Source organism: Choloepus didactylus, chromosome 1 (genome assembly GCF_015220235.1).
Source record: "Choloepus didactylus isolate mChoDid1 chromosome 1, mChoDid1.pri, whole genome shotgun sequence".
Classification (NCBI taxonomy): Eukaryota; Metazoa; Chordata; class Mammalia; order Pilosa; family Megalonychidae; genus Choloepus; species Choloepus didactylus.
In genome coordinates, this window is record NC_051307.1 from 155,435,465 (window position 1) to 155,463,091 (window position 27,627).

Consider the following 27,627-nt stretch of genomic DNA (forward strand, 5'->3'; position numbering starts at 1 on the left):
AAGGAAAATTTAAAAATTGTGGCTCCTGGTGGAATTTAAGGAATGGAAATGAAGTCATGCACAGATACACAGCATCTGAAGAACTTTGTTTCAGACCCTATTTTTCTAACTTCTACAAATTGGTATGAAAAAATTCAAGCCTCTGGGCCCAGTGCATTTTTTTAAAAGCATTTTTATTGAGATATATTCACACACCATACATTCCATCCAAAGTGTGCAATCAGTGACTTTTAGTATATTCACAGAGTTGTGCATTCATCACCACAATCAATTTTAGAACATTTTCATTACTCTAAAAAGAAAAGCCCCATACCCCTTAGCAGTCACATCTTAATCCCTCTGTTCTTCTCCAGCCCTACATAACCACTAATCTATTTCTGTTCCTATAGATTAATTATATTTACATTTTATATAAATGGAATCATCCAATATATAGTACTTAGTGTCTGGTTTCTTTCACTTAGCATAATGTTTTTTAATGATTATTATTATTTTTAATTAGAGAATTTTTAGGTTTACAGAAAAGTCATGTAAAAAATACATCCCCTATAACCCCCTATTGTTGACATTTTGCATTGGTGTGGTACCTTTGTTACAATTGATGAAAGTACTATTAACTACAGTCCATAGTTTAGTTGTACTTTTTTCCCACGTACCACCCTATTATTAACATCTTGTAATAGTGTCGTACTTTTGTTATAATCCGTGAAAGAGCATTCTTACTATCAACTCCAGTCCATCATCCATAACAGGGTTCACTGTGTTACAGTTCCGTGTTTTATTTTCTTTCAGTCTAGTCACATGCATGATGCAAAACTTCCCCTTTCAACCGCATTCATACACATAATTCAGTGCTGTTAATTACACTCACAATAATGTGATCACCACCATCCATTATTTCCAAACCTTTGTCATCAACCTAAATAGAAATTCTCCACAAATTAAGCATCAGCTCCCCATTCTCTACCTCCAGTCCATCCCCTGGTAATCTACATTCTAGATTCTAACTCTATGAGTTTGCATATTAAATTAGCTCAGATCAGTGAAATCATACAATATTTGTCCCTTTGTGTCTGGCTTATTTCACTCAGCATAATGTCCTCAAGGTTCATCCACGTTGTCACATGCCTCAGGACTTCATTCCTTTTTACAGCTGAATAACATCCCGTTGTATGTATATACCACACGTTATCATTGGTTGATGGACGCTTGATTTGCTTCCATCTTTTGGCACTTGTGAATATGCTGCTATGAACATCGGTGTGCACATGTCTGTTTGAGTCCCTGCTTTCAGTTCTTCTGGGTGTATGCCTAGTAGCAGGATTGCCAGATCATATGGCAGCTCTATACGTAGCTTCGTGAGGACCCAACAACTGTCTCCCACCACAGCTGCACCACTTTACATTCCCACCAGCAATGCATGAGTGTTCCTATTGCTCCACATCACCTCCAATACGTGTAGTTTTCTGTTCTTTTAACATGGTGGGACAGGCACCATGTCTGTTTAAGTCACCACAGTCTTCCCAGCAGCTTGCAGTTCCCAGGACTCAGTACAGATGTGCTAAATGAATGAATGAATCTAGAAGGGATACCAGAAGGGAAAGGACAAGAAAACAAACGTTTTCTTAGCTAGATCTGTACTAACCTGCTACAAGATGTTTTCTTGTGAACATTACCACTCTAGTTGTTTTTGTAGTCATAGACTCTTCTCTAAAGTGAGGCTGATAGGGATGTTGAAATACATAAGCATGCAGAAAGAGTATGACTCAACATAGTGGTACATATTTGTGAGTACATATTTATGAATATTGATTATATTTGGCACATACATATACTTATACATATAAGTACTAATATGGATCTTATAAAACACCACCCTTTTAAATATTGTTTTCCAGTTTGTAGCATGCTTTTCCATATATCACCTCATTTGGATCTGACAACACTACTAAGGGACAGGGCAAGGAACATTATTCTTCATTTTATTGGAAGATCACCTGTAAAGTATCTCTAATTAAGCCACATTATTGTGTAAACCAGGAAGCTGCTACCCAGAGCAAGGGAGGGACTTGCTCAAGGTCACACAGCAAGTCAATGTAAAGCTGATGATAGAACCAGACCCTCTGCCTCCCACTGTGCTTTCTACACCTCCCGGAGGGTTCTGGAGAGGGGCCTCCCTGCGTATCAAAACCCAGGGACCAAATGATGTGCAGTGGGTTCCATGCCATTAAGAACTCGCATCTTGCATTTGGTAGAATGGCTCAGCTGCTGGTTAGGGAGCTTCTCAGAGAATCCAGCTAACTGTCTTGGTCATTAAATGCACATTTCCATATTCTCTAGAGAGGCGAGATCAGGGTGCTGTGGCTTATTTAATTCTGGTCATCCTTGTTTGCGCCATTAGTAGGTGTGCTCATTGTAATGCTATATTCATGCAGTTCGATATTTTTAGTTTAATTTCATTTTAGTTTATCAGCATACAATCCCTGCTGGCATGTCATTTAATTCTCTCTCTCTGTGCTAATGATGATTCTCAAGACTTTTACAGAAATGATTATATGGTAATACCAAATATGATGGTGGATTCAAGTCATCGTTCATAGTAATGGGATCATAACGAAGCTCCCTGGGGTATCCCCTCTTGTAATATTGTTGGAGGGGGCAGGAACCTCCTCAGTTTCATATTATCACATTATCAGAAGATCCTTGCTAGGGACTTCTCATGGGAACGGGCCTTTTCTGGCTCTGAAAAGGGTTGCAAAGCAGCAGGCCTTCTGGTGAAGGACGTGCTGGCCACATCTGTCAGTGGCCACACCTGCCGGAGGACAGCTGATGGCAAGGATGAGATTAGAATAGATGGAAACTGGGGACCGCCTGTTCCTTTCCTGGCCCGCTCACACTTCCGTGTGTAGACCCTCATCGTGCAGGATGATGTCTGGGGATGTCGAGAGGACCCGGTTGGCCGGCCTTCCAGCAGGAACTCTCTCCTGCCTACTGATGTGAGGTGTGCGCCTCACCGTGCCAGTCACTGAGGATATGAAGATGAATGAGACAGTGTCTCTGTTCTAAAGGCTGAGAAAAATCAAGCGCGCCAGTAAGCTGGAATGCGTATCTCTTTGGAGGAAAGGGGTGGGAGAGGAGGGCGCTGTTTAGTGGGAGCCCAAGAGGAGGAGGGTGTGTGTCATCAGTACCTGGAGAACCAGCAAAGGCTTTCTGAAGGGAGTGGTCACGCTGAGTCTTGAAAGACAAGTATTTGTTTACTGAGCAGAAATGGGGGGAACTCGGGGTTCAGGAGATGGTCATTCCAGGCAGATGGGGTCTCAAAAGGCAAGAAACCTTGAGGTGTGTGTATTGTCTCAGGGGCCAGGCTGAGTTCAGCAAGGCAGAGCCGTTCTTTCAGGCTTTCCACACCTGCTCCTCCAATCTGGGGCCCAGAAAGAGTGAGGACAGGAGGGAGCACCCCCATTATTCGTGGCTCAGAAGCAGGCCTCAGATCAGGGGGTGGAAGTTGGGGGAAGGCAAAATCAGACTCAGTAATTAGGAAGCATGCTCTAATGATGTCGGCTGCTTATTATTGAAATTCACGTCTTCATGAGGTAGTGAGCTCCCTGTCAGTGACTTGCCCAAACACCCAAAGTTAGTTAGGCCAGGGTCAGAGTGCACCTGAGGGGTACTGACTACAAACATGGTACACGGAGGCCTGGTGGATATCACATACCAAGCACTGCCCAACTCCGAGCCTAGAGTGAGGCCCGAACTGACAGAGATTCAGAGACTCTCTGACTGTTTTGCACCCGAGTTTCATCATAATGAACAAGCCGTGAAATCAGCACTTCCTTTTATTAGCTCTTACAAGACTCTGGTTGGAATAGCTCAGAGGTCCAGGAACATTGGTGTATAATCTCATTGAAGAATGTGGTGAGAAAAATACATATACATATATGTGTGAGTATATATATATGTCTTATTTGTGGTGCATCTCTGAGAGGTTGCTGTCTGCTCAGCGGGGTCTCAGAAGCGCTTCTGGAGGGCAGACTGGATGTTCTTCAGCAGGCCCCACTTAGCTCGGTTCTTACCACGCCCGTCTGGTGTCACCACCTGCAAGAAGAGGCAAAGAGCTGTGGCACTGGCCACCGGAGAAAGAGCAGGCCCCAGGAGCCTGGCTGGACCTCCACTGCTCTGGTCTGGCAGCCTTCCCATTCCTTCCCAATGCACATGTACTGAAGAGGCGTTTTAGGGAGTGAGGCTGAGAACCCGGGATGAGAGACAGGTATGGACAGTGCACTGATCAATGGGCTCTGCCTAGAGGAATGAAGACCAGATGGGGTGGCGGGGTGGGGAGGTTGGGTGGTGAAGTGGAACATTTGCACAAAACACAAAGAAGACTCTACACACAAAGCTTTTCACTTCCTATGAATTGCAAAGGAAGAACCAAAAAGGTTGACAGTTATTAGCATTATGTTCTCTAGTTTTACAGAATTTATTTTCTGTTTCAGAGAAAACAGGGTTGCATGCAAGGTAAAGTTCATGTTATATGCATGACATTGGATTACCTAGTGCCTGTAAAAATGGAGATAATACATAGAGATAAACCTGATAAAAGGGAATATAAACAGTAAAGGATATAAACACAGAGCTATTAGGGGGTGAAGAGGAAGGGATAACAGTGCACTCATGTGCAGGGACTGACTCATGACAAATACAGGGTTTGGGGTCTGCCTTAAAGCATGGTTGGAATCCCCCAAGACAAAGACCCTGTGTGATGTGTGAATGGGGCCTGTGGGATGGGGGAGCATCTATGAGCAAGAGGGTCCAGGTGAAACAGAGAACGGAAGAAACAGAGAACCAGAACTTGAAATACTAAAGAAATTGAAGTAGCTGGTATCCCTTCCCCCACAAAAGGCCCCAGGTTCAGGTGCCCCAGGTTTTCTAAATGAAGTCTAGCAAACTTTTCAGAAAGAGTTGCTCTAGAAAATAAGAAAGGAACAAATGCTTCCCAGCTTATTGCATGAAACTAGTGAAATATTGATCCCAGAACCAGACAAAAAACAATATAAGCAAGAAACTATAGGTCCAGTTCACTTACGTCCAGGGATTCAATAATCCAAAAGAAAATATGAACTAACTGAAACCAAGTATATTAAAAAATAATACATCATGATCACATAGGGCTTTTTCCATGAATGCATGTAGAGTTGAGAATTAGCACATCAGTCAATGTAATTCATTTCATTAATAGTGGCCTAGAAGAGAAAAATCATAGGACTATCTCAGATAATACAAAAAAAATCATAAGGTTCACTATTTATGTATAAGCTCTCAGCAAACTAGAAATAGAAGGAAATTTCCTTAAACTAATGAAGATTATATATGGAATAACTAAATAAAACAATTATAGCTCAATGGAGAAACTTTAATATCAGGAATAAGACAAGGATATCTACTATCACTGCTACCATTTTTCTGTCTTTCTTTTTTTTTTTTTTTAGTACTTGAGGCCCTTGTTGAAGCTATAGTGAAGGAAAAAGAAACAGAGGTTCAAAGACTGGACAGCAAGAGATAAAACCATCATTCTTTATAGATGATAGGCTCATAAGCCTGGAAACAGAAGCAGAATCAAGAGACTCTCAGAATAACAAAAGAGTTTATCAAAATTGTTGGAATCAAGATTAACCTACAAACACAAATAGTATTTATTCTAAATCAGAAACACATTAGTAAAGATAATCAAACATGGAATAATATTAATAATATAAAAAATCTTTAAACTCTCCAGTTTAACCATGAATACATAGTTATCTCAATAGGGAAAAAAATAAAAGTCCATAGGGAAGCACCTAGAAGATAAATTGAATAAGTGGTAAGATATATTACAAAAATAGCAATTCTCTCCAAATCAATTTAGAAACTCAATGCTTTCAAATCAAATCCTAGCAGGATTTTTTTAAAAAAGGAATTCAATTTACTTACTCTAAAATTTATATGAAGGAATACATTTTTGTGATTAGCTAAATAAGCCTTAAAATAGAAAGAAGTGTAAGGGGCAGACTTGACTTAGCACTTTATCATATTGGCACAAAACTGAGGTTAAAAAACAATAAGACCAGTGTGGTGTAGACCTAAGAACAGACAAATAGACCAATGGGATATAAATGGAGAGTTCACAGATAGACCCCCAAATATACAGGAATTTAATGTGAGGTAAGAGTGGTACCCTTATTGTATACTAATGGAGAAAATGGAGAAAAGACATTGCTTGGTAGATGGTATTGGGAAAACTGCCTCCCTAGATGGTGAAAAACATACATCCCCACCAGCACGACACACAAATGTGAACTTTAGATGGATTAAAGACCTAAATTTGGAAGGTGAAATTCTAAAGTTAATAAAAGAATATGTAGAAAATCATTTTTGTGATTTAAGTCTAGGGAAGGTCTTTTTAAACAAAAACCCCTAAAGGTTAAGCCAGAAGGAAAAAATCAATGAATCTGATCACAGCAAAATGGAAGATTTCTGCTGTTTCATGAAGTATATACAGTACAAAGTTAATAGACAAATGTCAGAATGAAAGATATTAGCAATGTCTAAAATCATAATTTTGAATATATAAAGAATTCCTCATGATCATCTAGAAAAAGACAACAAACACAATAGAAAAATGGCCAAAATAGACAAGCAGGCCATTTACAGAAGAGGAAATCCTCAAAGCTAACAAGCACATGAAAATGAAATTTAAAACAGTAAGCATATGTCACTTTATACCTACTGGACCAATAAAATAGTAGATAGCTGGATCATGACAAATGTACATGGGTATTGAGATATATGGACCATCATCCATTCTTGATGGAAGTGTACATGGATGTGTTCAAATCAAGTACACATGTATTTCATGATGCATTAATTTCACTCCTGGTATACATCCCAGAAAAATTCTCACACATCTATTCCATCTACAGTCCCAAAGTTGCATGTAAGAGGCCGTTCACCCAGCATTATTGAAGGTCACTAGGCTTCCATCCTAGCTGAGCAGACAGGTAAAATGCGGTGAACAAATGCACATCTGAATGATGAGGCATAGGACTAAGGGACTAAATGTGTATAACGGCATGGATGGATCACAAAAGTGAAGTGTTTATGGGAAAAAGGTAAGAAACATAATAAGACGTGACACAAAACTATTTGTGTAAGTTAATGCATACACTCAAAACAATACACATCATATGAAAACATATAAAAGCAAAAAACATATTAGAATGGTTGTCTAAGGAGGAATGGTTGCAAAAAGGAATAAATAAACAAGAAAGAGTCTAGCACAGACTGATGTTAACAATGGACCATGGTTGGAGACATAAGATTAATCCAACCGTCTGTATATGAGCCTAAATCATACTCACTCCAGAGTTCAAACCTGTCTGGAAGGCAAGGAGGGAAGCACCATAGGGATCTATTTGCATGAAGGGTTAAGGAGCTCTTTTGAAAATAATAAATCCCAAGGAGATAGAGAACGCAAACAATTTTGATTTCATTTCAGGGTATGGAGCCCCTGTGCGTGGATGGGTGTGGGGTAGGTTGAGGGTAGTTATTCTGAGTATAGAGTAGTGATAGGCACTCAGATTGTCCTCCAACCCCAAACTCTGAAGACACATCTCTTGGCCTGGGAATAGAGTTTCCTGTAGGAAGAGAAAAATCCAAAGGGTGAGTTCATGAAACCAATGTATGTCACCCAGGAATGAGAAGCAGCCCTGCTCTGTGGCTGGACTTCCGTCAGGAGCACAGCCTGGGCAGAATGGCAAGAGCACTGCAGAGACTCACGGCAGATGGCAGGACTACTGCGTGAGCACACACGGGAACCCTGATGAAGAGGACAGACTGAGAAGGAATTAGAGGTGATGGGGATGGACAGGAGCCATTGCATTTTCCAAAGAGCTATAGGGAAAAACCCAGAAAAGTTCCAATTTGTGACCATTTTGTGCCCAAATTTGATGCAACCTGGACATCCAGTTTACACATCATGGTAGGCAGAATAATGTCCACCCAAAGACATCCACTTCCTAATCCCAGGAAGCTGTGAATATGTAATGTCACATGGCAAAGGGCAATTAAGGTAGCAGATGGAATTACGGTTGCTAGTCGGCTGACATGAAGACAGGGGCATGATTCTGGGTCATCTGGGTGGGTCCAATGGAATCACAAAGGTTCTTAAAAATGGAGAAGGGAGACTGAAGAGAGCTGGAGAGACGGTAGCCTGAGAAGGACTCAGACGAACATTTTTGGCTTTGAAGACAGAGGAAGGGGTCATGATCCAAGAAATGAACTCAGCCTCTAGAAGTTGGGCAAGGCAAGGAAACGAATTCTTCTCTGGAGCCTCTAGAAGGAAAGGCAGCCCTGCCAACACCTGACTCCAGCCCAGTGAGATCCATTTTGGATTTCTGATCTCCAGAACTGTAAGACAAAAAATTTGTATTGTTTAAGACATAAAGTTTATGATAATTTGTTTCAGCAGCTATAGGAAACGAACACATAGATGGAAAGGTAGACTTGCGATGGGAAGACTTCTTGGAAGTGGCAATTCTTTAGCTGAAATGTAGTCAGTGGGAGACAGGGAGTCAAAGTAAGGGAACTCTATCCAGAAGTGGGAACGGTGGCAGGGGTACACTGAGGATTAGAGGAAGAGCAGGAAGAGAAACTGAGGCCAGAGGATTACATGACTTTTCTAAAAACACGTTTCTTCATTTCTTCAAAATATCAATTGGATCCCTTCCTTGTTGGCGGTTCTCAGCTGGGGAACTTGGGCAAAGAGGAGTGAGCAAGACCAACATAGTGCCTCCCTCACAGAGCGTACAGCCTAGTGGCGTCGGGACTTGGACCCAGGCACATGGGCCCAGATCCAGTATTCTTTCCAATGCACCATCTTTCCTCTCAAAAAATTTAAAGTTCAGCTCTCACTGCTGTTGGTTTTGACATCATGCTCCCAGATTGAGGTGCTACCATATCTCCAGGGCTGAGCCCACGTTGCCTGGACTTTGATGCCTCTGATTACGGTGCAGGGGACAAAGAGCTCCAGCTTTAGATATAGGTGCACGTTCCTACTCAACTGCTCCTCTGTGTTAGGTGAGGCCAGACTCTTTCCCTCTCTGACCCTCAGTTTCCTCACCTCTAAAGGAGAGAGTTTACCTCTGACCACCACCCCCTTTTCAAGTGGCCAGGATATCAGCGATAACGAACATACAGTGTCTGACACACTGCCAGCCTTCAATAAATGGAACCTTCAGAAAGTGTTAAACTTTACTTTCATGCTTGATGTCTTATATGCCAAATAAAATTCCTTAAAAAAAATCAACAAGTCTCAGACTATGAAAATCAAATGTAAGAGATGTTATTTCACTTCCTTTACAAAAGTATGTATAATGGAAACACTGCATTTTGGATAAGAAATGATTCTGCTGCCTCATTGCAGCTTTTTAAATGAAACCTTTCAGGAATACCTGCATAGAACTGATGCCAAAGGAAAAATATTTCGATTTTATAGGAACAAGCTGAAGTCATTACTTTTATGAAGCTTTATAAATGTCATTCAAACACATCATCTTATTTTCATTTGCTATTGAAGCCTTTACTTATGCAAATCATGACAAATGTTAAGGAAACCAGTGTGTCCCTCAGAATGCTAATGTAATCACAAAGAGGGGAGGAAGAATTACTTCCGAAGGAAAAATCTATATTGCAGCTCCCTGTGTCAGATAAAAATGAAGCTTCCAGAAAACCTCATTAATTAGGGCTCTGCTCATATAGAAATTGTGTCAAAAAACAAAGGGACTGGAATGAGTTTTCTTATAAGAGTATAAATTACTTGCATAAACACAATTTCAGGGAAAATGTTATTTCTTGACTGTATAAAACACTTAAGAGCTTTCAGGCATCTTATTGTACTTTGTAATTATTAATTTTATTTATTAATTTATTTCTTCACTCTTTAGACATTCACTCATATATTCATTTGTTTGGTCACATTTCCACTTATGTATTCATTCAATAACCATTAAGAATCTGCTATATGCAAAGTGCTGTGGTAAGCACTGGGGAGAAAGGAGGATGAAATAGACATGGATTTGCTCTCAAGGAGTTTGTAGTTTAAGAGGGATGACAAAATTTGAACCTAATAAAGGTCTAAATGGGACGGAGAGGGCAGACTGGCAACGTTTTGGTCTTTTCATAACTGTCCCTTGTCCCTACCTTCTAAAAATGACAGAAGATGTGTTCAGGGCTAAGACATTTTTGAGGAATTCCTAAAAAAAATGAGAAGGCAGATGGAATTAGATAAAAGGAAAAATCCATAGTCAAAAGCACATGCTGCAAAGTATAGTAGCAGCCCTGGGACGTTCCATAATCTAAAGAGAAGGCTGTGAAGAACAGAAAGGACTCTGGGGCAACTGACAGGGGTCATTGGCTAGGGGTAGTCAAGCAGCTAGACAGACTTTCTCACCCCACGTCTGCCTTTTGTGAGTGTCTGGCCTCTGTGGAGGCAGAGGGGATGATGTGGGTGCTGGGTTCTAAAAGCAGAGCACTGACCCCCTTGGCTGGAAACCTGGATGGAGCAGAAAGCATCACCCCTCCCCAAGACCAGAGCTGGTTTAGTGACTAATGGCATAATCCTGCTCCCACCCTACTTCGCTTCTTGCTCTGTTACATGCCAGATACTGTGCAAAGTGCTTTGTAGGCAACATCTCATTTAACCTTCACACTCCAGTTTTCTGAGACTAGACGGGAGTCACGTGGGGGTTCTGTGCATCTATAGTCATCCTAGAAGACCTGCAGCCAGAACCCATAAAGAAAATCTATCTGAGAAATAATATGTTCAGTACCTTGCAGATGTCACTCCATTGCCCAGGACCATTCTCATTGATGGCTCTAACTTTAAATAGATATTCGGTGTTAGGGGTCAGGTTGTGCAGCTCCAGATTCTGTTGCATTATGTCCCGAATTTGTCCACAAAGCTCTGTCCGCACGTTGTTAGGAGGGGTAGTAACAAGTTCATAGAATTCCATCTCAAAAGAGTCCACGTCTTCTGTTGGGCAAGTCCAGTAAACCTATGGAAGAAATAAACATATGCCATTCAGCTTTCTTTCCCATGGAGTTTTGCATTGCTGACTATCTATGGGGATGAATTTAAGCTGACCCCATCCCCTTGAGCTGCTGAGTATTTTGAATTAGGCCATGTGCAACAGTCTTGGAAGGCTGTGTGATGAGGCCTGACATGATGCCTGTGATGTCCCTCTGGGTTCTGTTACTGTCAGTCAGCATGGAGGTGACCATTGTCCTGCTGGCACCACCAGCAAAAGTAGCTACCATTTATTGAATATCTAGTATACATCAGATTCTGTGTCAGGCATTGCTATCCCTGACTCATTCAATCCTCACAAACCCCTGGAAGACAGATACCACTATTCCATCTTACAGATAAGGCTCAGAAAGGCTACATTTAGTGATGTCTTGTGGAACCACAAAATACTAGAAGCTGAAAAGTTCATTTATTCTAACGCTCTATTTTAAACACAAGGAAATGGAGTCCCACAGAGATGAAATGACTTATCAGAGTAATGGAGAATATATGTTCACACTCAAAGCTTAAAATATCAGGTCCTGAGAAAAGATACATTGAAAGTATCAATTAAATTAGGCCTAGCATCTAAATATTTTATAATAATTGTATTTTTAACATATTTTTCATGCTTTTTAAAAAATTTAATACATTTATTTTCTGATTAAAAATAAAATTTAAAAAGTTATAAAATTACATTAATTTATAATTATTTTCATATATTTACAGATTTTTAAGTTTTATAAAAATTAACTTTTTTTAAAGAGTATCAAAACAAGACATCCTCATTGTAAAATACTTGGAAAAAAAACAGAAAATTATAAGGAAGAAAATAAGCACTATTCCTATTCCCACAATTCAGTTAATTTATTGTTATTTCTTTCCAATTTTGGAATTTCCAATTTTGGGATATTTTTATGTCTAATATGTATATACTCACACACAAATACACACAAATACAGCTAATCTGGATTATATTGCATTTATTTCTGCTTTCTTTCACTTATTCTATTTTCCTTTACCATTAAAAATTCAGTAAAGTACTATCTTTAATAACTTCCTTATAAATGTTTCAATCCTTCTAAAATTGAACATTTAGGTTGTTTCCATTTTTCTACTTGAATAAATAATGTTGCAATGAACATTTTGGGCATGAGTCTTCATCTGGATTTTTAACCATTTCCTTGAGAGAAATTTCTAGAAGTAAAATTATGAAGTTTTAAATAAAGTTTTAGGATTTTTAACATATATTGACAAGTTACAAGACTAATTTTAGGAATGTCATTTTCCTGTGCCAAAATCCTAAAGGAGACTGTCTGTCAACCATCATCTGAGAGAGATGTCAACACTGACGTCATCTTTTGCATTACTGAGCATTCTTATTCCTGCATGGATTCCACAATCTTAAAATAGGGACCAATAATATTCTTATATCAAATCCCAGTGTCCAGTAGTAGGTCTAGGTGTCCTTTCCTGACAGTGGAGAGGCACACATGGTAACCGGACTAGCTTTTTCTGAGTAGGCTTCTTGCTTGAGCTCATCCAGGGATGACTAATGGGTAGCATGGGGTGACTATTCCCCGGGCCCAAGTATAGGCAGACAACACTGGTCCTTTCCCTCCAGAGCAAGACCCTGACAGCCTCCCAAAAGGTCAGAGTTGACATGGAGAGGTGACCTGGTGCCATCCCTGAACTAACATCACATACGCTGTAGGCCTTGTGATCTAGCATCATTTGGAAATGTGGGTTCAGTTGCTCAGTGTGCACATCTCTTATGTGAAAGGCAGAGATATTGTGTCATGTTCTGATTGCACATGGGACCAGCCTGGTCTGTGGATCAGCAGCATTGGCAAGACCGGGAGCTTGTTAGAAATGCAGATTCTCAGGCCCCCACCAAGCCCTACTGAAACAGAATTTGCATTTTAACAAGATTCCTAAGTGCACATTAATGTTTGAGAAACACTAGTTTAGACATCAAGGATGCTAACAGTCTTTGGTGCTGTTCTCAGATTATGGGGGCCAAAGATGTGCTCTGCCACATGGAGGCAGGTGATGGACTGGTCTGGGAGAGCCCCTGTAGGGAATCTCAAAGCAAAGCAAGATAAGCTCTAATAGAATATCTAGCTGCATGTTAATACTCCCCCTCACCCCCTAAAGCATTCTGTAAATAGTTCAATCTAGGTTCAGCTGGATTTGAAAAGACACATCAAAGGAAGGCCATTTGTCCGTGTTAGAAAAGGAGGTTAAGGCGGAATCATGTCCCTGAGGCCAGTGTGATGGCAGTAGAAGAGATCTGCGAAAGAACCCTGCCCCCTGCAAAAAGGAATCTCAGGAGATGAGTTGGAATTCCTTTGAGGATTATCCTACCAATCTTTCCAAAACATGGAAAGTTTGGATATTTCTTTAGGAAAAGTAGCAATTTAGAGGAATTATAACTGACAGATAATGAAGCTTGCATTTCTAACTCCAATTTAGTACTCTCTCTCCACTATTACAAGCTTTCCTTTGGGAAATATTACAATCTCCAAGTAGTTTCTTCAAATTACTTTGGTGTCCCAAGTTAGCTTCTGTAACGAAAGAGAACCTGTTTGCTGGAGTTGAGGCTTTCAGATGTATTTCTGTCTATTGGTTAAATAAGTTGACTGGTTAGGTCAATCTCACGATACTTCAGATTTCAGGAACTTAAATCAAATTTCAGTGAACTGACCGCAAAGAGTCCAGAGGAGCAGATCTGAGTGACCAGATCCTAGAGGTTAAAGAGGGAAATACAACCCTTCTTGAATACCCTCTGCCATTCCACCCCTCCACATTCTCCCACCTTCCCCATGGGGCCCAGAACCTTTTTTACCTTGGCAGCTCTCGGATACACCAGAGTCTGGTAGATAATAAGAGGACCTGGGGTCTTCACAGAGCAATCATTGAGTGAGTACCAGTTGTGGAAGCTGCTGCTGTTCTGTGCAGGCTGGCCTTCTGCGGTTGCGCTCCAGTAGGTGTAGAGGCTGTCTGCGGGTTTGGAAGGTGTGGCAGACTGGGCTCGCCCAGAGGCCTCCAGACCCGCCTTGGTCTTCTCACCGGGGGCACTGAAGGACAACAAGGAGGTGCTTCGCTGGTATATCTGCTGGTTGGTGAGGCTGTGGGTGCTGAAAGTGACCTTCCTGGCAATCATCATTTCTGAGTGCATGGGGTAGGTGGAGGGCAGGGAGTCCCCCGAGGAGCACACTTTCTTGGGTCCTGTGGGGAAGAGCTCATGGATGGCGGCTGAGAGCTCAACAAAGTCCAAGGGCATGCAGTGCAAGGAGTGCAGCCGGAGCTGTGGGTCAGGCCTGAAGGTGCTCTGGATGCCGTCCTCGATCTGGTCCACCAGTAACTTGGCAGACTGCAGGAACGCCACCTGGCCCGTCTCCTTCAGCGCTTCCTTAGAGTAGGCGATCAGGCCATCCATTTCATTCACTTTCAGGGTTGTGACGTACACATATTTTTCAATCTCCTTCTGCCTGGAGACCTCCAGATTCTCTATCTGCTCCATGATGATTTTCTCTTTCTCCTGAAGAATGCTGCGCAGCTTGAGAAATCCATTTCTGATCTCTTTTCGCTTTACCTCCTTGTCAGCTTTAAAGCTGTTTTTTAAGATGTTGAATTCCATTAGGTCATTATCAATTTCATATCGAACTGCAAAACAACCAAGTTAGTTACTTCAGTAAAAGTTTTTGTCTCCCCAGATGTCAAAGCCAGTAGCAAATTGAAACAAATTACCTTGAGCTCCAAGGAACTTGTGGTTGGGCTAAAAATCCCTACAGTGGATTTAAGAAATGAATTGCCCCCCTCAGTAAACCCTGTTCCTCAATCTTGTAATACCTCCCTCAGATATGATCAGCCAACCTACCCTGGCTTACTTCTACCCTGTAACAGTAATCCCTGAGGCCTTGACTCTTAGGTTGGAAGTTCAAGGCCACCCTTGATACTGGTTGTCACCTGACTCCATTTGTCTGCAAGTTGGAGTAGAAAAGAGGTGATGTCCTAAAGTGACTGGGCCCTACTTTTCACTGCATGAAAGTTAAGCTTTCGCAGGATTAGAAGAACTAGAATTTCTTATGACTACTTCTAACACTGCCTTGCCTCATTCACCAAGAAGCTGGTCCTAGACAATAGTGGGAAATCAGCAGTTTTCCCTCATTGAAGTGGTTCTCTTACATGCCTTTTCTCTGTTGGGGGGGGGGGTCTCCTGTGTTTCTCATGGTTCAGCTGTGCCCTCTCTTGACTTTTCCTCACTTTCTTTCAAGAAAGGGTCTGCTGTTAAACTTTGAGGGGCACTCAAGGCTACAGGTTTTCTTTTTGAGGTGATGAAAATGTTCTAAAATTGTAGTGCCAATTGCACATATCTGTGAATAGACTAAAAATCCACTGAATTATAATAAACAAATACATGAATACATAAATAATCACATATACCCCCACACACATACAACATCAAGGAGAACCCAATTGATCCTGCATCCTCTCATGGTGCTTGGATTTTAAGTTCACTTAGTCATTCAATAAACATTCACTAGATGCTTATTACCTGCTACATATCTTTCTAGGCACTATGGATACAGATATGAATATGAATTGATACAGATATTCAATATGATTTGAATATGACTCCTGTCTTCAAGGCACACATAAACACAGCGATACCACAGGATGGAGGGTGCTATGACATAGGGAGCCCAGGCACATCTCTGTGAAATGAACATCTTTGTTGGCTTTAAAGGGTTTTAGTATTAGGCAGCAATGTGAAGAGATGTCAGACTTCTATGGCCTATAATAAATGGTAGCATTGTCCCCATGGAAGTCCAGCTCTGCATTGAATTGATGGACTATAATCTTCACCAAATTTTACTCAGGGGTGAGGTTGACTGAGTCTTTTTGAACTTGGCTCTTAACACAGTCCTGAGCCCAGAGTAGGCCACTTCTCTGTGGGTGGTGGCTATCATGGCAATAATGTTCAGTTGAGTTAGAGAAACCCTAGAGTTCCATCAGATGGGAGCAGGGATCACTATGATTAGGGTGAGCAGAAGGTGCTCAATAGGTGCTTGTTGAGTGATGGCCTTTGTTTTCTGTTTTCTATCATCTTTGGGGTGAGTGTCAGCTGTGTCACTCTTTAGCCTACATTCTGCAGCCCCTATTCTCTCTGCCTACCTCCTCCCTCACACTGGCTCAGAAAAGATAAGGAAGAGATAGAGGGGTCCTGAACAGACAACCATCAGGGTGTGACTTCAGTGGGGCTAAGAAGTGCTCCCTGCTCCAGCCCCACAAGTGCAAACTTTACTGTGACTTACAGCAGCTGAAATTCCACATTATGGATTAGTTTCTTTGACTATTCAATAGTTACATGGTGTCAAAGATACTTGGGTAGGAAATTCCTTGCTCTACTAGGGGTTATTAAGGTCACGTAGAGCAAGATTCGAGAGGTAGGACAAAAATCTCTTCGATGAGGGGAAAGGGGCAGCATCAGGAGAGGAAAAGAAAGAAAAGTCAAAAGTAAGAAGCTCCCCCACCCCAAACCTTACAAACATGACAACTTTGCAAGAGCTGGTCTTAGAGTAAGGTCAAATCAAGGTCTCTTTCAGGCAATACACTCAAAACTAGCTACTATTTACTGAATACTTATGGATCAAGCCCATATATTATCATATATTATATAAATCTTCCTATGAGGAAGATATTGTTCTCATCTATATATGAGGAAACTGAGGCTAGAGAGGTTAAGTGACTGCCTGATGTTATAAAGTGATTAAATAGGGGAAACCAGGGTCTTTCCCTAATACCATTTTTTTAACTCTGAAGCTTATGTTCTTAATTGCTCCACTTGTGGCTCTCAGCCCTCTGTGAGCACCAGAATCACAGTTCCTGGGGAGCTTAAAAAATCTCTTGGCCTCATCATCTGAGATTCTGAACCTGGTGGTAGAAGTTGGGGGCTCAGGAATCCAGGCGATTCCTGAGCTAGGTTTAGAACCTAATCCAAGGAGTCTCCTGGGGATCTTATTAAAAATGCAGATTCTGATGTAACAGGTCTGGGGCAGGGCCTGAGATTCTGCATTTCTAACTAGCTTCCAGCAGATGCCAACGCTGCTGGTCTTCGGACCACATTGAGCAGCAAGGAGCTAACCTTCTGAGCTCTCTTTAGTCCAGTGGGTCTCCATCTTGGCTGCACATTAGACTCACGTGGGAAGCTTTTAGAAAATCCCCATTGCTCAGGGTGTACTAAACCAGTTACTCTGTGGGAGTGGGACACTGACATTAGTAGTTTGCTTCCAATGCACAGCCAGCCTGGACACCACGGTTTTAAACAATCAACCCTAAACTGGATCTTTGCTCCAGGGCCCTGAGTTCCTCAAAGTGTGTTCACAGATCAACTGTTGTTGAGTTACTTGGGGATCTATTTAAAATGAAGATTTATGGCACCTTCCCAGAAAGTGAATCGCATCCTCAAAAGCAAGTATGAAACTTGGTTAAAAAAAATTTTTTTTTCCAGTTCCTTCGGCAAGGATGGCAGGCTAAATTTTTCACATATATCTAATGGAATATTCCCTGGTGGTGGTGGTTCCTGCTCCCTCTTTCCAACTGCTGGGCTCTTGGGAATTTGTACTGGTATCCCCATACTCAGAAATGAACTTCACTGCCTCTTAGGTGCCCTAGAGTCTGAGAAAACTACCCTGGGCTTCTCCCACATTGAAGACTCAGACATCCCTGCAGAGGTGCGGGACTACAGAAGGTTGTTGGCTGCAGCCCCTTCCCATTGCTGAGATCCTGCAGCCCCAGCAGAGCCCATTGAGAAATAAATGGGGCTACCCATTTGCTTGGCAACATGGCTCCTGCAGGGTTTCTTTAGTATAGAGGCTCGTGGTGGTTGCAAAACAGAATAAATGTCAATTGACAGTGTTTCCAGATATGTGGCAATTGAGAAAAGCAAGGTATTCCTGAATTATTCATGCTGGTGAGAGGCCCTGCATGACATAATTAGCAAAATCTTTCCCTGAGCCAGGTATCTCTGCACCCACATGGGACCTTTCTCTGCAGCTGAGAGAAAAACTGCCCCCTTCTCATATGTTCAGCCATGTTTGTATAACAGAGACTGAAGCATCAGACAAAGTGAAAGGACAGGCTCGACCTGGTATACTTTGGCCATTTGACTCGAGGCCACTCTTTAAAGAAATAGACCACAGGTTTTCCCCCCTACCCCTTTAAATCTCTCTAGCTTTAGATTCTGGCCACTGTTTAGCATAGAGTAGTTAGCAAATGAATGCAGAATTGACTTGAGCATTGGAGTCAGATAGAGACTGGGCTGACCATTTACCAGCTGCCTTGTGTCAATTATTTCTTTGAGTCTCAGTTTTCTTACCCATGGAGGAGATTTTAATGCCTGTACTGCAGGATTATTGAGAAGATGAGATTTAATATGCCTAAAAGGCCTGCTGTAAAGTTGGCCTCATTACAAGGGAGTTTTTATGGGGAGGGGATGGGATCCTAAAAGGATCCTTGGGATTCTCATGTCTGATTACGTGGGGAAACGTCTAGAAATCAGGGAACTTTTTGCTGAACCCTGTGAAATATTGTCCTTGATTCCATCATGGAACCAAGGGTCAGTTTACAGAAACTATAAACATATTACATGTGGCCAATGTAAAACAGTCATGAGAAGGCATGCAGAGGGAAAACAAGCCATTGAACAGAACATTATTGGTTATTTCTGAATTCTCTTATTTCATGTTTGCTACTAGTTCATTTACACTGTTGTTTGCAAGTTAGGGGGAAAACTTAAAATTGAAATAATTCTTAACACTGACTTAATTCTTTCTTCTGAATATAAGGAAAATATTGAAAGAATCCAACTTTAGTGACAAGATGTCTTGGACAGTCTCACAGAACTGTAAGGTGCTGTGGAATCAAATCCCTCATTTTCCAGTGAAGGATGTGAAGGCTATAACCAAGATTATAGAATTTGTGAGCACTTCTATGTACTGGAAACTCTTTTTGCATGCTGTGCAGAGAGTAACTCATTTAATCCTAACAAAAACACAAGGAGAGAGTTACTGCTATTATCCCCATTTCATAGACAGCAAAACAGGGCACAGGGAGGTTAAGTGGCAGTTGGGAGCTGCCAGGTGTGGCTCGCCCCGCCACGGATTCGCAGGGTAGCTCGGTGTTTCCCAGAGCTTCCAGTGCTCCACTAGGCGGAGGTAAGGCCCTCTCTGAAACAGACTGTCCCACCAGTTCCTGAACTAGGCGTTATTCGTTATTCTATTCGGGAGGGGGAAAGAAGGGGACTAAGACCTGCTTTGAACTTGGCGATGGCGCTGAAGAGTGCTGCGGCCCTCTCGGAGCAGGCGTCAATGAGGCTGACGGTGTCGTGTCCGCTGTGGAAGGCGGTCTTGCAGAAGCTGCAGAGCAGCTCGTTGTCGGCGCGGCAGTACTCGATGATGCGGCTGGACGGATGGTGGATGCAGATCTTTTCGTCCTGGTCCTCGGGGCTGGTGTCTACGAAGACGTGGTCCTGCATGGCCACGTCCGAGTGGAAGGCCTTGAGGCACTCGTTGCACAGGTTGAGGCGGCAGGTGACGCAGCGCTTGTAGGCGACGCGCCGGTTGCGGCAGACCTGGCAGAGGATGGGTCCCGAGGAGCGGTCGAAGCGCCACTTGAGGTAGCCGTGCTCCTGCATGTAGCGCTTGGTGAGGCGCCCGCGTAGGTAGTTCTCCGGCAGCTGCATCTTGTGGCTGTAGGGCATGCAGTGGGAGCGGTTGCACACGGGGCAGATGAGGATGAAGAAATTCTCTGTGACTTCGGCATGTTTTTGCAGGTGCCGCAGGCACTTCTCACACAGGCAGTGGCTGCAGGGCAGCATAAACGAGTGCAGGCGCAGCCGGTTGCACATGGGGCAGGTGAGATGGTCGACCAGGTGACTCTTCCCCTGAAGCTGCTTAGACTCGTCGATCTGGGAATCACTGCGCCCGATGTGCAGGGCGGTCTTGGAGCTGAAAGTGGAAACAAACAGAGGGGCTTCAGGAGGGAGGCTCAGGAGCTTGCTCCATTTCTCTGGCTCTGAAAGAGATCACTGAGAGGCAGTCCAGGGTGATGGTAAGGCCACCGACTTGGTGGCCAGGGTGCCTGCTTTCTGAGCCTGCCTGTATCACCTACTAGCTGAGTGACCTCAGGAAAGTTAATTAGCCTCTCTCTGCCTCTTTCCTCATTGCAAAATTAAACCCACAGCATAGCGTTTCTTGAGAAAATTAAATGAATTTAATACGCATAAATACTCAGAGCAGTCCTGGAACACAGTAAGTGCTGTACAATTGCTTGCTGTTTTTTCTGAACAACAGAAAAGCAGTCCCTGATAGCCGGGACCGGCCTGGCACTATCAGTTAAGCTATGGTGGTGGTTGTGGATCTCCTGTTGGATATAAGTAATATCTCAGAACACTAACATCAGACAAGCCCACCATGTGACTGTGAAGGATCAAAGCAGAAAAAAGTTCAAAACATAATTATGTCTGAACTCAGACAAAACAGGAATGTTGCTCAAACCACAAATATGACCAGATTTATCCCTCTCTCCTGGCTAATAAGAGCAACCGCTGCTTCTTTATCAATTGTAGCTGTAGGCTTACTCTGTTCTGCCTACCTTCTAAATAAGATTTAGTACGATACCCATTAAGAGATTTTCCCCATTCTTCACCTAACAGGAGCCCCAGTCCTGTACTTTATTAAATACTCTCTGACTGAGACAACTCACAGTACCCTAGGGTGTCTCACTTGTTACAATGGGTCAATAAATCCAATTTTGTCCAACTACAGGTGTGTTCTTGGTTGTTTCTGTCTGGAGGTCATTGGTATCATTATTCTCGTACATAGATTGCAGCCCGTGGCGGGGGGGTGGTGGTGAGTAAAGTGCCTTTCCCAGGACAGCAGGGGAGGTCAGTAGCTATACCAGTTCTAGAACCTGTGTGCTCTGACCTCCAGATCAGTAGGTGATGGTTTAAAAGTGTGATGGAATGCACCACTTCTCTCAGCCTCTGTTTCTTTGTCAATCAAGACTCACAATAGTACTTCCTTCATGGGGTTTCTACAAAGACTAAAATTTATGATATGTGCTTGAATGCTAGTACATAATTATAATGGTACCATGTGGCCATTATAATTACTTGTCTCTGTTGCTAGCCAGCTAGTGTCCATAGTAGAGGAAAGTAATGGCCAAATCCTTAAAAAGTGTGTGCTTTTACTGTCTTGTGTGTGTGGGTTAAGATCTCTCATCTAATTATTTTATGCCATTTCATATCTTGTAAACACCATCGGTGAAATAAAAGCTCAGTTGTAAAATTCAAGTGTATATTCTAAGAGCTCCCATCAGGGCAAAAGTCATTTATAAAAAGAAATGGCTTAGCTGTGGGAATGAAGGTATGGACAGAAACACAATTTGTGACTGTGTCTTTCCCTTCTCCTCTGATCCCATCAGTAAAGTTTGGGTTTGATCTTGACTTTGTGGCTCTTTTCCCTTCTGCTTTTCCCTTCTTGCCTTTCCCTATATGTCCCTGTCTCCAGATGATTCCAGTGGGAGCCACTGGCCTTAGCCATCTTCCCAAAGCTCTTGTCAATCTCGTCCCCACCCCTCACCCCCACCCCCTGCTGAAATGGTCTTAGCAACTCTCTGTTACTGCCATGTGGAGAACAAGGCAGTTGTGAGGACAGTGGAGTGTGGACATTACTTTCCATGCCTTAGAATTTCCTGACTTGCCTCCAGAATCCCTGGATTTTCTATTCATGCAAGCACTAAAGAGAGGTCCTATGGTGGAGAGTATAACATCCACTAAGCATCTTCTAAGTGCTTCATTGCAAGATAGAATATACTCTTCCCCAAAATCCACCATACCTTTGCTCACAGAATTGCTTTTATAGCCTCAAAAGGATCCAAACTTGCCTCCTGTTTCTCCAAATTCTATCATCTTAATGGGCTGAGCTTTGATCTTTTTTTCCTCTAAGAAGTCTGTCTGTACTACTCCATATTGTTTTCATATGTGACATAAAAGACTGGTTTGGTCAGAGCAGGGAGGGGACATGTAATGCCTGGCATGGAGGTTGAATGCCCCAAATGTCTATCTGAGACCATTAGAGCTATAACTTCTGGATGGGAAAGAACAGAAAGCTGGCAGGAGTTCAAAGGGGCTGCTGTACTTATATAGGGGCCAAAAGTAGCCTGTGGATGTCATTATTTTGTCCAATAAATGTGCAGATATTAAGTTCAGTGGAGGAAGAGGAACAACTTATATTCTGATATTGCATAGCAGATTACAAAGCACATTCGATAGTTCCCATACTTCCCTATCACAGCAATGTGCTTGTCTTTGTTTTGCGGTACATTTTATTAAAGTTAAGACCACAAGCTCTGGGTTCAAATCCTGACTCTGCATTGCAATAGCTGTGTGATCCTGGGCAAAACAACCGATCAAAGGCTTGATTTCTTCATCAGTTCAGTGTTGGATGGTGTGAGGGTTACACAGGGTCATGCACCCAATGCCTGGCAAGTTCTTTAACAACAAGTATTAGTGGCCACTATTGGGTACTATGCTTAATAGCTGGTTAGGAAACTCTTAATGTTAGAAAAGTGTGGGTGTCCTTTTTTCAGATGAAGAAATGGACTCAGGGGGTGCCCTGGTCTGCCCTGTGGGCCTCAGAGCTGGCACAGGGCCCCTGATTTGCCTTAGCCAATCTAGGTACTGGCACTTACGAGGTGCGGATGCTCTTGAGGCGGCCCTTGCGAAAGGTGACGGTAGCATTGCGGCAGCAGCGGCTCTCGTAGTAGTGGCACGTGAGATTGCTGCTGGCCGTGCAGCAGTACTTGCAGTTGGGGTCATTCGCCCAGGAGCAGCAGCACCAGTGGCAGTTGGGATTCTCGGAGCAGGTGCAGTGACAGCACTGACAGTTCCGCTCATCCTTGTAGGGGCAGGGGAAACAGGTGCAGTTCCTCTCGGAGGTGAAGATGAACTTGCAGCACAGACAGGAGCACAATCGAGGACAACATCTCTGCCATGTACAACATGGTGAGCAAACACACATAGCAGTCTCCATGGCGCCTACATGATTGCAACCTGCCCCTGGGGCTTTGCATGCCTTCTCTACCAGAATCCTGCTGCCACTTCTCCAGTGGAGGGTTCCCTTCCCCCCTGGATGAGGCTGTCAGCTTGGTGGCTGCAACAGGTTGGCTGTTGTGAGGCCTTCACAGGTCGTGTCCCTACTAGGAAGTTCATGGGCTGGCATTTACATATATCAGCCTGAGGGCCTTTACTTATGTCACAATCCCAGTCTCCCCACCATGTCTCACCACCTGGGGTAGGTGGGGCAGAAGGGTGAGACCTGGGGTGGGTAGCAGGTGGGCTGACAGACAATCCTTGCTTCCACAGGACCAGCTTCAGGAAGTGATGCAATGATATTCTGGAGATTTAGCTGTCACTTGCCACCTTTTGGGTTATAGACTGGATTTCAGAACCTATTTCTCTTTGCTTCTGTACCTGCAATTTGGACAAACCAACTCCAGGTATATCTTCATAGGCTGAAAGACCTAGCTATGATTAATTGGGAACGTAGACTGACATGTTTTTCCTCTCCTTGGGCTTCTTCTGCATAGTGAGAGAGTTTTTTATTCGATGAACAAAGCACAGTGTTTACAAATAATAGCAATGTCACATTTAAAGGTAGATCATCATTTGGAGAAAGAATTAAAGGAAAAAAAGATGTAGGTATAATTAGGCACTTCTTTCTGTAGTCTTGTTTTGTCAATCATTGCATAGTCTCCGCTGATTTTCAGGAGGCTTCATGCTTAAATCACCCTGAAAATTTCTTGGCTTTTCTGCAGCTTGATGGGGTCTGGCTGAGACTCAAGCTCTGTTTGCTTTCTTGAAACCTATTCCCCACTCCAATATATCGCTTTTACAGAATCTGGAATTCTACAACAGGATTCTTAGTAGCCAGGCCTTATGTTTTAGAAGAGGTTTTTTTCCCCACTTTATGTAGCTTGCAAAGATTAAAGGCAGAAAGTTTATGATCATACAATATCATGGCATAAACACTGTCATATTATTTTTCCACAAAGAAGCAGATGTGAGAGTTGAATTTGGATGCAGGAGTTAATTGCATAATTTATTATCTCTCCCTCTGATGGTCACCTTTTTAATAGGAAAGCCTATTGACTGAGTGCTGACTCTGTGCCAGTCACAAATTGTTTTTATATTCCTACAAGTGAAAATCCTAGATCGGAGTATTTGATTTAATTTTTTAGATACTACTAAATTTCTTGCAAAAATGTATGTTTCCGTTTGTACTGATACCAGCAATGAATGAAAGACACCTTTTCCCACATGTCTACCCAACCTCAATTTTGTCAATATTCCTCTCCATCCTCCAGGTACTGAAATTTGAGTTACAGCCATGGATTTATGGTGACTTTTTTTGCATTAGTCAGTGCAAAGCCTCCTGTTTTTTTTTCAATTGAGACATAATTCAGGTACTACAAAATTCACCATTTAAAAGCATACAATTCAGTGGCTTTTAATATATTTGCAAGATTTTGCAACAATCACCACTTTCTAATTCCAAAACACAGCCCCAAAGTGACTGTACCCATTAGCCGTCACTGTTCATCTCATCCACCTACCCACAATCACCTGGCAACCATTACTCTACATTCTGTCTCTATGAATTTGTCTGTATTGGATATTTCATAAAAATGTAATCAAACAGTATGTGGCCTTTTGTTTCAGACTTGTTTCAGTTAGTATAATGTTTTCAAGGTCATCAAGTTGTACCATGTATCAGTACTTCATTTTTTCATCGATTGTTCATATTTCATACAATTTTCTAGAGATCCAAAGTGTATAATCAATTGCCCATGGTACCATCATACAGCTGTGCATCCAACACCACAATTAAATTTTTTTTGAATTTTTAGAACATTTTCATTACTTCAGAAAAGAAATAAAGACAAAAAAAAGGAAACTTAAATCCTCCCGTACGCCTAACCACTCCTCTCCATCATTGACTCATAGTTTTGGAATAGTACATTTGTTACTGTTGATGAAAGAATGTTAAAATACTACTAATTATAGTATATAGTTTGCAATAGGTATATACTTTTCTCCCCATATGCCCTTCTATTATTAACTTCTAGTTATAGTATCATACATTTGTTCTAGTTCATGAAAGAGATTTCTAGTATTTGGACAGTTAATCACAGACATTGACTGCCACAGGATTCACTGTTTTATACATTCCCATCTTTTAACCTCTAACTTTCCTTCTCGTGACATACATGACTCTGAGCTTCCCCTTTCCACCACATTCACACACCATTCAGCACTCTTAGTTATTCTCACAAAGTGCTAACGTCACCTCTATCGATTTTCAGACACTTAAGTTCACCCTAGTTGAACATTCTGCTCATAATAAGCAAATGTTCCCCATTCTTTAGCCTCATTCTATATCATGGTAACTTATATTTCATGTCTATAAGTTTACATATTATAATCAGTTCATCAGTGAGACCCTGCAATATATGTCCTAATGTGTCTGACTTATTTCACTCAATATAGTGTCCTCAAGGTTGCTTCATCAACCCATTTTTTTCAAGATGGTTTTGTTCACACCCCATGCATTCCATCCTAAATAAACAATCGTGGTTCCCTGTATAGTCACGTATTTATGTATTCACCACCATCACCACTATCTATATAAGGACATCTCCATTTCTTCCACAAAGAAGGAGGAAGAGTCAAAGAAGGTAGAGAGACAAAAGAAAAAGAAAAAAGAAAGAGAAAAAACAAAACAAAACAAAAATGACAGCTAGGAAGCAACAAAAGGAAAGATAGCATTAAACTAAAGTAGGATAAAGAGTCAGACAACATCACCAATGCCAAGAGTCCCATACCTCTCCCTTATGTCCCCCCCTTATATGCATTTAGCTTTGGTATATTGCCTTTGTTACATTAAAGGAAGCATGATACAATGTTTCCGTTAATCATAGTCTTTAGTTTGCATTGATTGTTTTTCTTCCCCCAATACCACCCTATTTTTAACACCTTGCAGGGTTGACATTCATTCGTTCTCCCTCATGTGAAAACATATTTGTACATTTTATTACAATTTTTGAGCACTTTAGGTTTCACTGAGTTATACAGTCCTAGTCTTTATCTTTCCTCTTTCATTCTGGTATCCCACATGCTCTTAACCTTCCTCTTTCAACCATACTCACAGTCATCTTACTCACAGTGTACTTACATTGCTGTGCTACCATCACCCAAGATTGTGTTCCAAACTCTCACTTCTGTCTTTTCCTATCTGTCTGTAGTGCTCCCTTTAGTATTTCCTGTAGTGCAGGTATCTTGTTCACAAACTCTGTCATTGTCTGTTTGTCAGAGAATATTTTAAGCTCTCCCTCATATTTGAAGGACAGTTTTGCCACACATAGGATTCTTGGTTGGTGGTTTTTCTCTTTCCGTATCTTAAATATATCACACTACTTCCTTCTTGTCTCCATGGTTTCTGCTGAGAAATTCACACAGTCTTATCAAGCATCCTTTGTATGTGATAGATCGCTTTTCTCTTGCTGCTTTCAGGATTCTCTCTTTGTCTTTGACGTTTGATAATCTGACTATTAAGTGTCTTGGTGTGGACCTATTCAGATCTATTCTGTTTGGGGTATGCTGCCCTTTTTGGATCTGTAATTTTATGTCTTTCAGAAGAGATGTGAAATTTTCATTGATTATTGCCTCTATTATTGCCTCTGCCCCTTTTCCCTTCTCTTCTCCTTCTGGGACACCCATGACACGTACATTCATGCGTTTCATGCTGTCATTCAATTCCCTGAGACATTGCTCATATTTTTCCATTCTTTTCCCTACCTGTTCTTTTGTGTGTAGGATTTCAGGTGTCTTGTTCTCTAGTTCCTGAGTGTTTTCTTCTGCCTCTTGAGATCTGCTGTTGTATGTCTCCATTGTGTCCATCTCTTGTGTTGTGCCTTTCATTTCCATAGATTCTGCCAGTTGTTTTTTTGAACTTTCAATTTCTATCTTATGTACATCCAGTGTTTTCATTACATGCTTCATTTCTTTTGCCATATCTTCCCTAAAATTTTTGAATTGATTTAGCATTAGTTGTTTCAATTCCTGCATCTCAGTTAAAGTGTAAGTTTGTTCCTTTGACTGGGCCATAACTTTGTTTTTCTTAGTGTAGGTTGTAGTTTTCTGTTGTCTAGGCATTTGGTTTCCTTGGTTACTCCAATCAGGTTTTCCCAGATCAGAACGGGCTCAGATCTCAGAAGGGGGCAATATTCAGTATCAGGTCTCCCTAAGGGTGTGTCTTAGAAGATTGACACACCCTGGAAGGCCTGAAGCCTCTGTGCTTTTCCTAGCCTGCCCAGCAGGTGGCTCCTGTCAGCCCATAGCTCCTGACTGGTGTAAGGAGTGTGGCCCCTTTAGTCCTTAGTTTCTGTTTCGGCTGTTTTCC

The 27,627-nt window shown here is 42.0% G+C and overlaps 1 protein-coding gene across 1 annotated transcript; it reads right to left on the reverse strand.

Moving 5' to 3' along the window:
* Positions 1–4,008: 4,008 nt before the first annotated feature.
* TRIM42 (tripartite motif containing 42) lies at positions 4,009–23,199 on the reverse strand. The gene is made up of 5 exons (XM_037827872.1): positions 22,859–23,199; positions 19,415–20,112; positions 13,947–14,767; positions 10,863–11,087; positions 4,009–4,095 (listed from the first exon to the last, which is right to left on the reverse strand). Exons 1-5 carry the CDS (start codon positions 23,197–23,199, stop codon positions 4,009–4,011), a joined length of 2,172 nt encoding a protein of 723 aa, XP_037683800.1.
* Positions 23,200–27,627: the final 4,428 nt, after the last annotated feature.